Raw genomic sequence first — 14657 nt, 5'->3', positions numbered from 1 at the left:
TCTATTGAGTACCATTCAGCAAACAATGGTGACAGTAACAATGATGATGATGGTGAAGATGGGTTACCTTTTTCTTCATCATAATCATCATGGACATTAGCATCTTCTTCATTATCATCATCATCAACTCCTCTTCCTTCATGTCAGCTCTTGACTGGGTATAATCTCAGCTGATCTTTACTACAGCCTGCTTGGAAGTTTCCAGTGAAGGATCTGAGACTGGGAGAGTTTAAGCAGCCAGCTTTAGGACCATTCACAAGCCCTGGAACCAGGTCTTGAATACAAGTCTTCTGAACCAATATGTCCCTAACCCCTCAAGGAACAGAGCCATTGTTCCACTTCTCAAACTCTTCCACCCACAGAGATCTCACCCTTCTCTCAATTCCTTTTGCACTCAGAGTCAGACAAGTAAATTCTATCTGGTGCTTCCAATGTCTTATTTCCTGACTTAGATCAGAAGTAAGTGTTCCAGGGTATAGACACTCTTTCTGATGTAGGTGCTGCCTCCTCTCCCAGCCCATTTTCATCAGTCTGTGCTTCCCTTTAATTGGCCAGTTCATTCCCACCTTTACACTCAGATTCTATTCCTACTCCTTGGGACGCATACCCACTTCATACTTCATATATGTAGCAGACTCCTCCCTGTGGTAAGACTTGGCTGAAAAATCCTTCTTCTGGAAAGGCCCCCCCCCCCCACTCCCCTCAGGCAGCGCTGGGGCCTCTCCTTGCCTGTGTTCCTCGAATGCCTTACATGTACCTCTACTGAGTCCTCATTGCAAAAGCTCAGGGATTCTGTTGACTCTGGGCCAAAGAAACTCTGTGGGCCTCTGTTTTTAAAGTTCCTCATTCTAATAAGTTCAGCCCACATTTCAACTGGCCTCTGATGACCTCTTGGTTCCTTTCCTCTCCTCCAGCTGGACGATGGCACTCCTCCAGAACCAAAGGGAACATTTGTCGACTACCAGACGACTGTGGTCAAATATTCTAAAGCCATTGCGGTGACAGCTCAGGAAATGGTAAGAAGAAGAACTGCCCTTTTATCCGCCCGCCACTGCGTCTTTAATTCCGGGGTCTATGTGGGAGAGATTAGTGTGTGTATCTAGTCCTCCTGGGCCCCAGCTCCTGTCCTTTCCCCGTGGTCTCGGTGGCTGCCTGTGGTCTAGAAGCCCCAGTCCACTGCAAGAGGAAATTAAAAATGGCTGAGAACTTGGGCATGAGGACCGGGGAGCAAAGGAAGGAGAGACAGTGAGAATCAAGGAGGAAATGAGAAGAAAGTTTGGGCTACAGGAAAGGAAAAAGAAAAAATCCTCTTCACCTCACAAAAGACTTGAGGTGTTTTTATAGATTAAAATTATTGTACAAGAGGACATGTGGGCATCAAGCATAGATTGATGAATCAAATTACAATATTTGAATACAAAGATTGACTGTCTTTCAGACAAAATAAAACACAACGGTTATGTGTAAAAATATTATTTTCCTTATAATAGAAGGCATGTAGCTTTTTTTTTTTTTTTGCTAAAATGCAATCATAATTGTATCATATGGACCTTTAGATATAAATGGCAATGAGAAATAGTTGAATACTACTTGATATGTTAAAAACTTGAACAAAAGATGACAAATGGTGTCTTCTAAGATTTCATAGGAATACTAGTCAGAAAGTTCCGCTCAACTTTTGAAAGCCCAGGTGGCACAGGATATGATTTTAAAAGCCACCTCAGATGCTAGCACATGAGCCGGAGCTGAGAGATGGAGCAACCTTCCCAGCTGGAGGGACCAGGCTGTGCCCACTGCCTGTGTGGATGGTTTTGTCATGCAGTCGTGTGTCCACTAGAGGTTGAGCTTGGACCACAAAGGCTTCCCTGGCTGCTGCTGCTCATTCTTAGAAACTCTGGGATTGTGCCAGGCTGGCTGTTCTTTAAAAGGTTTGGGGCTGGGGAGGGAGGGAGGAACAGTGCCCATCTCATGGCTGTGAAAGGCTGGAGCGGGGCCACACTGGCCCTGCTCAGGGGCAGGTCAGAGGTCACAGGTCACATCAGGCAGCCCTCCGGTGCCAATGCCTCCGAGCAGGGAACACAGCGCAGCAGAGGGTGCAGACATTTTGAGTGGCCTTGTGGAGTTTCTGGAATATCTCCCAGGCTAGCTTCTCGGCCGGCCTGTCCTGACCCTGGTGTCCATGTTCTCAAGGAGCCTGGCCTCGGCTGCATGGCCGCTCCTGGGATCACTAGCCTGGGCCTTGCGTTGGCACAAGTCCTGCTTCATTGCAATGGGGCGCCCCAGAATCGCGGTGCTCATGGCAGGGCTCAAATGAAGCAACTCTTGGTTACAGCCTCACTTTCTCGGGGTTCAGGGTGCATTCCTGGGGACCCCTACACCTGGGCCGGAAACCCTGTGGCCTTTCCTGGTACACATGGTTGCGGGTTCTGTCCCGCCTCAGTGGATGTGGAGTCAGTTAAAAGCCCCTTAAAATCAGGGTCTTCAATTGCTGCAGACAGAGAAAGCTGGTCCTCCAGAGCCAGAGAAGAGCTGGGGCAGCTGGGAAGCCTCTGACCCGGGGGACGGGGAGCTTTCTGGGAGGCAGGCCAGAACTACTGTTGTGAGGACTAAGGTGTTTTGTCAAAGGAAGAGGAACAACATGAGGCCAGCATGTTAGCTAGGCAGGATCAGCTAAGGTAAGTTTTTCTATGAAACAGGAGGAAGACACGGAGCGTCTTGATAATAAAAATGTAGAACTTGACCACTTAGGCTGCAGGATACCCTTAACTCAAGTTGAGGCCAAAACCTTGCTTTCTTTGGCACAGACTCACTTGAAAGCTGTATTCTCTATAAATGTCTTCCTCCGAAGCATTTGTCCTGTCCGGCACTTATGTCATGAGAAGTCCTTTGCAGCTCTGTCCTCATGCCCTCTCGTGCCGAGGGGGGCCCACGGCTGGGTTCCTGGAGACCAGACGACCCCCCTGCAGAAGGGTGTGGCCAGGGGGGTGCCCTGCACAGGAACTGCACCCTGTGGTTTTCCTGGGGAACTCCCCTGGTGACCAACCCGCAGGGCAGGGCTGGCTGAGTTTCCACTCTCACCTCCCAGCCTGGACCCCGAGGGCCTGGACTCCACGCTGCCTGGCCTGAGCCTAGCATGTGGCCCATCGGCCAGGACCTGCCAGCCTGAGAGGGCCCTGGCCTGTCGTGTGCGATGCAGCATGGGCTTCGCTTGTACTGCCCTCTCCAGTGTCCAGCCCCAAATGCAAGCCAAGCGCTGAAAAGTGAATGAAGCCTTGTGGCCACCGGAGGTATTAACACATGATTCTCATGCTTTTCTCTGTGTGTGTGTGTTGTGTCTTGCTTGTTTTCTTTTTCCAGATGACTAAGTCGGTTACTAACCCGGAGGAGTTGGGAGGACTGGCTTCACAAATGACCAGTGACTATGGGCACCTGGCTCTCCAGGGCCAGATGGCAGCAGCCACGGCGGAACCAGAGGAGGTCTGCCACCTTAAGCCCCTGTTTTAAGAAGCCAACCCACCCTGGTGCCCACTTCGGGGGGGTGGGGGGAAGAGGAGGGGGCAGAGGATCCTCCGTAGCTTAGCTCCATTCCAGAAGACCTCAGCCTGAGAGGCAGAACCAGGCCTCGTACCCGCTGCATGCTGCCAGCCCCCAGGTTCAGGCCCAGTTGCCCAGGCTGTGCTCAGGGATCCCTGTGCTTTCTGAGGCCAGCTGGCCGGGGTCTGGGGCCCACTGGGGAGGTGGGCTTTCCCACAGAAGGACTCTCTTTGCCGTGTTCTATCAGGTTACCTGGCCCCTGGCCCATTGCCCAATGCCAAGGGCAGCCACCCACTGCCATCTTCCTGTTCTTGCCTACTCCCGCCTAGCACGTTTCTCTATTATTTTTATGTTTTCCAAAGGCTGGCTGAAGTGTTGGGCTGAGTCGCCTGCTTTCATAAAGCAGCGTCTTGCCCAAATATTTCTGGTGACTTTCTGAGACCTGGCCCAAATCCCTGTCCCCATCTCTCCTGCAGACTTCTCTTCGTTACCTACCTGCCTTCCCTATGCTCACTTTCCTCAGTGGCCAGCACAGACGTTGTCTCAGAATGCCTGAATCCTTAAGAGTTAAATGGCAAATGTTTGGTCCCAAAAGGCATTTCTGAGCGTTCCCATCTCTGACGCCTCTGAGCAATGGCATGGTCCATGGGAAGCACCCAGGGCCCCAGGGAGAGCTCTGGGGCGCCTGGCTGCATGCGTGTCAGTGTTAGCAACAAGAAAGGGCTCCGTCCCAGCACCTACGTGGCTCCTTAGGGAAAGAGAGCTCAGTCTGAACTACAAAATAAAGGGGTGGACTGCAGGGGCCTGGGAAGATGGAGGTAACCACTTCCCATGAAATTCTGCAAGCTCTTCATTGAGCGCAAACCCCGTTCGCCACGTTCCTACATGAGCCGGGTGGTCACACAGAAGGCTGTGCCGGGTCAGTCCTTCTCCTGGCGATGGCAGTCAGTGTCCCCTGCCACTCGGCGCTGCTGTCTGTCCTGGGAGTCAGGTCTAAGCATGTCTTAACAAAGGCTCCCAGAGACACCACAGAGAGGAAGGCCCCACGCAAAAGCCACCTCTAACGTATGTTGTAACAATGCATGTAAGTAGGAGTGTCATATATATGTACTTGCTTTACATATATATCTGGCATGGGATGACTTGAGTCTCTAACAGTGCCTGCATTTTGAGATTTTGAAAGTGATTGAGTATTTAGGCTGCAGCATGAATAATCCTTTCATAATGAGTCTGTCAAGTTACCACCAAGAAAGAAAAATTATGAGACCCACCTGGGGATTCTGTTGATCCATCAAAAAAGGCCCATCATTTAAAAAGAGAGAGAGAGAGAGAGGGAGAGAGAGAGAGGCCGATCATTTGGACTCATACTTATTTGACTTGTAACTTTGAATTTCTTAAGCAAGTGTAAGGGAGCTTATGTTACAGGAAGAGTCTGGTTGGACCAAGGAAAGAAGTTTGGCTTCGCAGGGAGATTACAACTGAAAGACTGTGATTGCGAGGGAGGGTTGGTTTGGTCGACAGCTCTCTGCCTTGCTTGGTTTAAACGCTGGCCTGCCTGTGTTAGCGAGTGCAGACACAGTAATCTGCTGGAGCCCTTTCCACATCCGAATTCCACCCCATGTGTGAAGCAGGCAGATTATCTTATTGCAACCCTGACCGCGGAAGCAAAATATAAGGTGATGGCCACAGCAGGCAGGAAAAAAAAAAATGTGTTGTTGAAAGCACAACCGGTTGCTTTAGTTCTGAGCCCTGCGTTCATAGCAGCTGATGTTTTCATTAAGAGTCTCCCTTTTTTTCCTCCTACATCTTGAGGTGTATTTTACATTCCAGACACAAACAGTGTGACCCGGAGCGAGAAGGGGCAGACAGAATATAAAATTTCCAGTGGCTTGCAAAGGAGAATTCTCTGTGTGCATTCGCCAGGCAGATATTTGGGGGGAAACTGAGAAGGCTAGGAGATCCCTGAAGCAGGGTAGTTTTTTATCCCAAGACCGTGGAATTATTTGTACACGCAAGAGGGCCCCACATCACAGCATGTGGAAATATTTATTTCCAGGCAAATGAGCCGCTGCCCTCGCTGCCGCCCTGCCCGCTGCTGTGCCAAGTCAGCGTCCTGGTCTTTTCCAGATGGTCACAATTACAGGAAAAGGCACAGCGCTGCCCTCCGAACATCATGGACATCACAGGGGAGCTTTATCTTGCTTATTGTTCCAGGGAAAATGGAAATACTTGTTGATATTGCTGTGAACTTTCTTTAGAAAAGTTAAAACCCTCTGATAACTTTGCAATTTAAGATTGGGTTCTGCTTTTAAAAAAAAAAAAAGGAAGGAAGGAAGGAGGGAGGGAGAGAGAGAGAGAGGGAGGGAGGGAAAGAGAGAGAGAGAGAGGGAGGGAGGGAGGGAGGGAGGGAGGAGGAGGAGGAAGGAAGGAAGGAAGGAAGGAAGGAAGGAAGGAAGGAAGGAAGGAAAGAAGAAAGAAAGAAAGAAAAGAAAGAAGAAAGAAAGAAGAAAGAAAGAAAGAAAGAAGAAGAAAGAAAGAGAAGAAAGAAAGAAAGAAAAAAGAAAGAAAGAAAGAAATGCAGGTGCTGTGGGCTGCAGCTCCTGCGTGGGGCCTGGGGAAGAGATTGAGTGACCAACGCTCTGCCACAGGAACGTTTGGGAGCCTGTGGTGGGGATCGGAAGCCCTCCTGTCCCCGTAGATGGGTGTCCGCTCTCAGACTCGCTCAGCTTTGCGACACACTTTCAGACACACTTTCAGAGCCGAGACAGTGCTGCCCTGCTTCTGTGGCACACACCCTTTCCTTGTTCCTTCCACTTCTTCTGCCGACAGAGGAACCATCAGGTTTGTCAGACACCGTCCATGGCCGCGTCCCAACGTTCACATGCTCCCCAAGGGACAGTGCGCCTGACCCAGGTTCAGATGCAGTTGTTTTTAGAGCCTGAGGAAAATCTGCGTTGAAGCCGTAAAGATGATTAGTATTTCCTTAGTCTCCCTCTACTCCCTCTAGTTGAAATGTGACCCCAAACCTCCCAAAGGCCGGGCTTCTGGTTCCCTGAGGGTGCACACCCAGGAGACCACCTTCTCCGTTTACTTCCATTTGAGGGTTTCCTTGAGGGTCAGGCCGTGCTTCACTAGAGTTGCCAATTTAAAACCCAAGCGTAATGTCTCTGAGCCACATTTTTTTGTGGTAAACACTGGTGGTGAGTTGGCTCACCCCGTATGCTGAGAAGTTTAGTGTCGCTTTGAGAACGTTATTCAAAGCCCTTATGGGTTGGAATACAGTCTCAGAAATGTCCCCTCGGGCCGTACAGAGTGTTCTGTGGGAGTGAGGTGGAGGGGGCGATTGCTTTGTGGCTGTGCTGGTCCTGTTGTCCTCTTTCACCGAGTGGCCTGTGGAAAAGAGTGAGGGGGAGCTGTCGATTGCATCCACAGGAGGAGGCAGGTGCTGTGCTGTCCTGGTAGCATGCCAGGCCATCATTTGTTCCTCCCCGTTTGACAGATGAGCAAACTGAAGCTTAGAGCTCAGTTCGTGTCCAAGATCACACAGCTCCCATGGTGTCGAAGCCAGTTTAAGCAACTTTTTGGAATAAGTGGAAGTTAAGAAGTAACTATGTGGAAACGTCAGGATTGGAACCCAGCGTTGTTGGGCAATCCCTGCTCTTTCCCCTGCCCCAGGCTGCCTCTCTTCACAACAGTGAGCGTTCGCACGGCACTTTCTGCTTTGTGAGGTGTTTTCAGTGGGTCGTCCATCAGCCCTGAGAAATGGGCAGGGCGGATTCCGGCCTGTGTCGCAGGTGAGGGAACCAAGGCCCCAGGAGGTTAGCAGGCTTTCCCCAGAAAGTCCGATGGCCAGGGAAGGGCGGGGCTGGAAGCGCAGCTCTGGTCCTTTCTGGTACCCATGGGGTCCACCTGGATGAAGGGCTGAGAGCAGGAGTGGAGCTGGGGTGGGGATCCTGAGATCCCTTCGCTACATTCAGCCCTCAGCCTGTGAAGATGAGTGAGTGAAGCCGATTTTAACCCCTCCTTTATGATCCTGCATCCCTCCTGCCTGCCGTCCCAATGGGACCGTGCAGCCAGGTGTACAGGAGGTTTGCATGTTCTAACTGTGTGACCTGGCACAGACCCCACTGCCCAGGCCCACGCTGGCACCCCAACGGTTTTTGCAACTGTTCCCTTATTTCGGTCTCATCCCTTTGCTTTCCGGTGCTGCTCTTCCCTGGTGCTTTCTAACTGGGATATCATCTTTGATGACCATGGTGCCACCTCCCCTATCAACGTTTTAAGATCTTCTCTACGTGCATGATGTCACCTCCAAGAAAGGGGCTGGGCTTCGGGGCCTTGGGGTGTGTTTTTATAGCCATGGCCTTTGAGAGTGATGGAGGACGTATTCCCATCACGGACCATGTCTGCCCATTGGTTTCCAGTTTGGGACAGCTCTGGAGCAGGGCCCCAGGTGATTTGGGGGTGATTGAAGAGGCCTGTGCTTGTCCCCATGCCCCATCTTCTGAAAACAGCTCTGCTCAGAGCAGGGTTCCGGTTTCACACCCTATTGTGCAGAGCCCTGCCCCAGGGAGGGGCGTTGGGAGTTCTGCACATTTGGCTCCAGGCTCACTTTGTTGCTGTTGTTGTTGTTAATCCTCATCCAAGGATATTTTCCCATTGATTTTTTGGGGGTGGAAGAGAGAGGAAAAGAAAGAGAGAAACATAGATGTGAGAGAGACGCATTGATTGGTTGTCTCCTGCAGGAGCCCTAAACAGGGGGCCCCGGACTGGGGAGGAGCCTGCAACCAAGGTACCAGAATTGAACCTGGGACCCTTTGGTCTGCCAGGCTGATGCTCTATCCTAGGGGTGTCAAACTCAATCAGAGAAGGGGCCAAAATCTAAAATCCAGCCTAAATCGCGGGCCGAATGGTTTACTGAACAGTCATAAACTGCCATTGTGATGGAAACGCAGCGGAGTGCAGTGATGACAGCGCGGTGCGGGCCACATTGCAAGGCCTGGCGGGACGGATTTGGCCCGCGGGCCTTGTGTTTGACACATGTGCTCTATCCCCTGAGCCGAACTGGCTGGGGCCAGTCTCACCTTTTAAACATAATTGAACTACCTTCAAATCTGGTAGGAAAAACTGCACGTACTGTTGAATGTGTTCCAGGCCAGATGGTAACCCTGGGCCCCCAGCCCCGCATCCTGGACCTGTGCAGAGCCCGGACTGACTCAGCTCTGCCCTGCCCTCTCTGGTCAGGACACTGGAGAACACCCTCCTGTTTGCTTTACTTGCTCACACGATGGGATTTTCCTAACACTGTGCAGCCAAAGCCAAGCGCAGCAGTGAGTTGGTGGCTGTGGCTGCAGCTGGCTTTCCTAACCCTGACTCTTCAGCTTGGGTTCACCCGGTCTCATTGTTGACTTTTATTGAGTCAGGAATATAAATGTTATCTTGTGACGAAGAGTATAGTAATGGTAAATTCTATTAATTTTGCATGTAGAGGTTTCATGAGAGCTTGTCTGGGGGAGTCAGGAGTCTGCTGCTAAGTGGGGGAATCCAGGTTAGGAAAGCTCAGCTCTGAGGAGAGGGCGCTGTGCTGGGTGGAGGCCTGGACACTCGGCTGCTTCCCAGGGACCCGCTGTGTGATCTTGGACCAGGCAGTCCCTTCTCTGGCCTCCATCTCTCCATCTGTCAACGAAGGGAGGTGGAGCTGGTGAGGTCGTTTTTCATTGTGTGATTCCACCAGTGCTTCTTCCTCCATTTGCCCCTCACCGGACTTCCTGGCACCACCTGTCACTCATTGAGAGATCGGCGCCATCCTCCCCAGCAGAGCTCTTGCCTTCAGATTTGCTCTGAGCCCTGCGTGCTTAGGGTTTAACCGTACAGATCCAGCAAGCATTGAGAGCCAGGTTGAGCTTAAAACATGATTGGGGCACCCGCCTGCTTCAATTTGACCTCATGCTTAAAGCAATGAGCATGCCCAGCAAAGGGCTGTATTTCAGTGGCATCCCCTGCGGGGATTACAGTGCCTCTCCCTCCTCCTGGTGTGGTGGCCTTGCTGCTGTCTGCAGAGCTGCTGGGCTGTGTGAGCCCGGTACCGCTCCTGCCGTATTCCAGGTGGGGGTGGTCTGCAAGAAGTCCTGCCTGGTTGGGAAGCTTTTGCAGCCCCCCTGGGTACCATAGAAGACACCCCAACTTTCTGGATGAGGAGAATCTCCCAGAAATGGATTTAAACTTCTTTGAGCCTTAAAGGGTTAAGGGAATTCCCTTTCCCCCTAAAAACAGGAAGTGTTTCATTAATAGGAGAATTGACATTTGCAGCCCCATTGCTCCTCAGAGTCCCCCTCCCTCCCTCAAACCACTTCCTGGGCTGAGAGTGGGAGACAGCACCCAGGGGGCCCGCATCTCCCAGGTTTTACTCCCAGGTCCGGAGGTTATTCAGTAGCTCTTCGTGACGGATGCTGGGCGGATAAGTCACAGCTGCTTACTATTGTGATATATATATATATATTTTTTTTTTTTTTTTAAATAACACTTATTGACGAAAGCCTAAAGGTTTGTTTTGTTTCTAGTTGCTTACCTGGGCTGGAGGGCAGATGATTATGACAGCTGTATTAATCAAACCCAAGTGAAAACTGACGGGAAACAGAGCCAGAGGAGTGCGAACTCTGGGGGTGGCCGTGGATTTGCTCCTAAAAGAGACAGCTGGCTTCTTTTCAGCAAAGTGCCTTTGATAATCACACAAGCCAGGGGTCAGGGAAAGAATGTGTGCCTGCTGTGCCGTTAGCTCTAAAAAAAAAAAAGAAATGCACCTTTTTTAAGGCCAACTCCAACCTGGCCTGGTAGAAAGGAAGCCTGGGCCCCATGTGGTCGCTCTCGGCATGGCTGCATCTGAGGTGGGGGAGTCCTGCTTGGTAAACATACAAATGTCACAGGAACCTGAACACTTTATAAAATATTCTTAATGCTAAAGCTTTACATTTTGAACTTCTCCTTGCCCTCCAGCACTGTGGTGAGGAATAAATGAAAGTAAAACCCATGGCCTGCTCAGAAGAGGCGCTGGCACACAGTAGGGGCGCAGTGGGTGCCTGTGGAAGGAATCACAGAATTAATTGTCCAGCAGAGCTCATCTAACTGACATGCTTATCAGGTGGCACGGGACACAGGCAAGCCATACACGAGGACAGGCAGCAAGCCCCAGGCAGGCACTATGCCGGAATGATGAGGTGCAGACTTGCTTCCTGAGGGCTGTGGGCATTTCACAGTCTCTAAAAAGGGGAAGCCAGATCAACCGAATTCCATACTTCCCCCAGCACAGGCTCCGAGCAGCAGTGGAATTTTCCTAGCCAGGCTCCCATAGGACGCAGGAGAAATTTTCCACGCAGGGAGGACCTCGATGGCCGGGTCCCTCACGCTTCTCCTTCCCCACCCCGGCTACCTCCCCAGATCGGCTTCCAGATTCGCACGCGGGTGCAGGACCTGGGCCACGGCTGCATCTTCCTGGTGCAGAAGGCGGGGGCCCTCCAGGTGTGCCCCACCGACAGCTACACCAAGAGGGAGCTCATCGAGTGCGCCCGCGCCGTCACGGAGAAGGTAAGGAGCGGCCCTGGGTCCGACAGAGCCACAGTGACCTGCTGTGAACAAGGTCATCAGCAAGAGACTAAGCCGGAATCAGCCCAGCCCAGTCAGGTCGGGGCATCTTCCCTCGAGCCCAGGGTCCCCCCAGTGATGGGGTCCCTCAAGGAGCTGGGGGTGAACCACAGGCCTTAAGGGGACTGTCCTGCCAAGGTCAGTGCCCCCGGTGATCCTCCGTGAAGGGCTCAGCTGCGGACAGAATGGACAGATGGTTGCAAAGTCCAGGATCAGCCTCGGAGCCCCTTCCTGCCTCCCCTTGGACACTTGTCCCCTGTGCTTCCTTCTCAGGGAGGCCCCTCATTGTTGGGGGGCTGAGTGAGAGGGACCTAAAGCTGCTCTCCTGTAACCTCTTTGTTTCCAAAACAGACGTGATGTGGGGGAGGGTGGAGCCTGCCCGAAGCTGCATGGCACCTGGCGGGAAAGCAGGGGCCTGCGTGCCATCTCTGACGGCCGGCAGTCTGTCCAGCGAGTCGCAGAGGGTGGTGGATGGGGCTCTAGGATCTCAGCTAAGTCACTCCACCTTGCCAGGCCTCGCATGCCTCAACGGTAAAAGAAGGGCCCAGGAATATCATTCATTCCTGGCCTGTGGGGTCGTGCAGACTAATGGCCACGGTATGCGTATAAGGCTTGGCACAGGGTCAGGCACACAGTTCCCTTAATCAATGCCAGCTGCCGTCTGTGAGCTCTCCTCTGGCACTGCCCTCCCGGGAGGTTTCCCGGTTCTTCGTGCCCCCTCGCTCCCAGCGGCCGCTTTGCTCTCCCTCAGCCCTTAGCCTTCTGCGTGGCTCAGTTCTGAGTCACGCTTCCCCGGGCAGCACTTGCACAGGCTGCACACCCCAACTCGGCGGCTTCCCCGCCCCTGCACTCAGCTTCTTAGGGCACAGAGCTCTGCCCTGTTTAGAAGCTTGGCAAGAGGACTTGAGGGGTGGGTGGGGACCCCTCACCTGAAAGCCGCCCTACAGAGGCTGCTCTGTAGGTGGCCCCTGGCCGGGGCCGAGATCTGGCCGCCTCCCGCAGCCCACAGGGCCATCCAGGCCTCCTGGACTCCACAGGATGGGGAAGCAAGTCTCCCAGCTCAGGAAGGCTCTCGCCCTCCTTTGAAAGCCCTTCCTTGTTATGGAGGTCGCTCTTGCCAAGTTTCCCAGTAGAAGTCCTTGGAGCAGGAGTAGGGGGAAGGGAGAGGAGGGGAGGGGAGGGTCCTCACCAAGTGGCATGATATTAGTGAGCCTGCCAGGCAGTGAGCCTTCCTGAGCTGGCCCTGATGGAGACGCCTGGGGAAGGATCAAAGGCAGAGAGAGGCTTGTTCAGAGCAGTCAGTCTACTTGGCCCTTCTGATCTCCTGCTCTCTCCTCTCCCTCCCCCTTCCCCTCCTCCTTCCCATTCCCCTCCCTGAATCTTTCTCACAGGTCTCGGCGTGATTCTGTCACTCGCCCAGCCATGTGCCCTTGCCTTGTTCTCTTTTCTGTCCTGGTCCCTAGTGACTAGTAGAGTGACTAGTAGATGCTCGATAAACCCCAGCTGACCGGCACGCCTTTTGCAGTGGGCGGGACACATTTTCCGACCCTTATTTTCACACTGGCTGAGAAGGCCCCTCCTGGACTCTGCTTACTTGCCTCAGCCTTTGTCCTCTGGGAGTTCATTCCAGAAATTGGACCCCTCCTTCCCAGGCCAACTCTGTGCCAGCCTGGCTCACCTTTTCCTGCCGGGACACAGCGGGGTTCAGCTTGGGAAGCAGTTGTCTGTGGGCTGGTCCTGGGACATGGTGGGTCCTCAGGAAGCGAGCTCTCTGCCCCTCTTGCCTGACTGTCCCCCCTCTGCCGAGACCTCAGCCGCACGGAGGGAGAAAGCGGTCAAACTCTGGGCCCCGTCCTGGTCGGCGTGCCTTAAAAATGCATTTCCCAAACACACCAGACTCCTCTTTGTGTCAGCCGTGGTCAGGGATGGGGAGTGTGTGTGCTCAGGGGTTACTGTGGCAGCTCAGAGGGCCTCCTGCCACGGGCCCATTCGTACTGTGTGCGATCAGTGGCCAGCAGGCCCCCCTGAGGGCACGGACAGAGTGTGCAGACTCCTCAGGAGGTCCGGCCATCTCTCCGGGAGAGAACAGCAGGGAAGGCAGATGAGCAGACCAGTGGCTGGAGAAGAGGAGGGAGGGGAGAGGCAGGCAGAGGGCAGAACCACTGGGAGCCGGGAGAAGCCGAGGGCGTTGGGAAGTGGGAGCTGGCTGGCGTGGTAGGAGCTGTAACGCTGAAGTCAGGAGCCGGTAAGAGTCCTGGAGAAGTTGAACAGGTCCTCCCCACAGCCAGGGAGGATCGTCCGCAGCGTGTGGTGGGGTCCGGTGTGTATCACGGGAGTGGCTCTAGGAACAGTGAGTGGTACTGCAGTGGGTATGGCAGATGGCAAGGCAGGGCTCCTGACACAGAAGGCGCCGGCATGCACACCTTACCAATGTGCTGGACCCTCGGGTCCCTGGAATGATTCGGTGGCAGGTGACTCGGGAGTGCTGGGGTAGAGGTAACATCCAGGGACGCCTCTGAGCTCCACTACGGAGAATTTTCAGTCAAGAGGTACCCTTCTTACTTAAAATGAAGACTATGTAAAGGTGTGTGACAAATAAAAAACAAAAAGAAGCAGCCCAGGGAGGGAGCGAGGAGTGTTGGCAGCGGGGACTGGTCTACAGAAATCCTCATCCGAGGGGACAGAAATGGCCACACCTTTCACAGGAGCCTAATCCCGTATCCCTGCTTGTGGGTTCAGCGACATAATCACAGCTAAACGACAGCATCGGCCCTCTCCCGAACCCTTACCCTGTGCCAAGTTCCACGTTAGACGTTGCACATACGTTTTCCTGCACTCAATCCTGCCCACAACGCTGATAGACAAGAAGTAATGGCTCCGTTTTACAGATGAGGAAACTGAGACGTAGAGAAGTAAACCCTCCTACCCAAGGTTAGGTGCCCAGCTAACAACAACGCTGGTGTTCAGATGGAAGGGTTGGCCCCAAACTGTGCTGTTAACCCGGGAGCTGCATCGACTCGCAGAGAAAGAACTCAGGGTTCTCAGACTGTGTGCACCTTTGCGTTACGTTTCCTCCACTCCCTCTGGCATTCGCTGTCTGCCCACAGGTGTCCTTGGTGCTGTCAGCTCTCCAGGCTGGGAACAAGGGGACCCAGGCATGTATCACGGCCGCCACTGCCGTGTCCGGGATCATCGCCGACCTGGACACCACCATCATGTTTGCGACCGCGGGGACCCTGAACGCAGAGAACAATGAGACCTTCGCAGACCACAGGTGCGGGCTCCTGGGTGGGGCTGGTCTGTGGAGACACTGCTCAGCAGCCAGAAATGTGGCCATCCAATTTGATTTCAACAAGACGTTCAAGTGGGGAAAGTGAACCACATCCTATATAATAAAAGGGTCATATGCAAATTGACCCTAGCAGCTGAATGACTGGGAATGACCAGTTTCTATGACACTCACTGACCACCAGGGGGCAGATGCT

The 14657-nt window shown here is 53.1% G+C and overlaps 1 protein-coding gene across 6 annotated transcripts in view; it reads left to right on the top strand.

Moving 5' to 3' along the window:
• Positions 1-14657, top strand: part of TLN2 (talin 2) — a 401618-nt gene that overhangs the window by 342911 nt on the left and 44050 nt on the right. For 5 of the 6 annotated variants that reach the window (XM_036440034.2, XM_036439998.2, XM_045581937.1 and 2 more), the window contains 4 exons: positions 915-1016; positions 3358-3477; positions 10969-11115; positions 14280-14446. In XM_036440034.2, coding sequence (XP_036295927.1) covers positions 915-1016; positions 3358-3477; positions 10969-11115; positions 14280-14446 — 536 coding nt within the window. The remainder of the gene's footprint in view (positions 1-914; positions 1017-3357; positions 3478-10968; positions 11116-14279; positions 14447-14657) is intronic. The other variant, XM_036440039.2, reaches the window with a different exon arrangement.

Source organism: Pipistrellus kuhlii, unplaced genomic scaffold, assembly GCF_014108245.1.
Source record: "Pipistrellus kuhlii isolate mPipKuh1 unplaced genomic scaffold, mPipKuh1.p scaffold_m20_p_1, whole genome shotgun sequence".
Taxonomy (NCBI): Eukaryota; Metazoa; Chordata; class Mammalia; order Chiroptera; family Vespertilionidae; genus Pipistrellus; species Pipistrellus kuhlii.
Note: the sequence above shows the minus strand (reverse complement) of the source record. Positions and strands in the feature narration are given on the sequence as shown.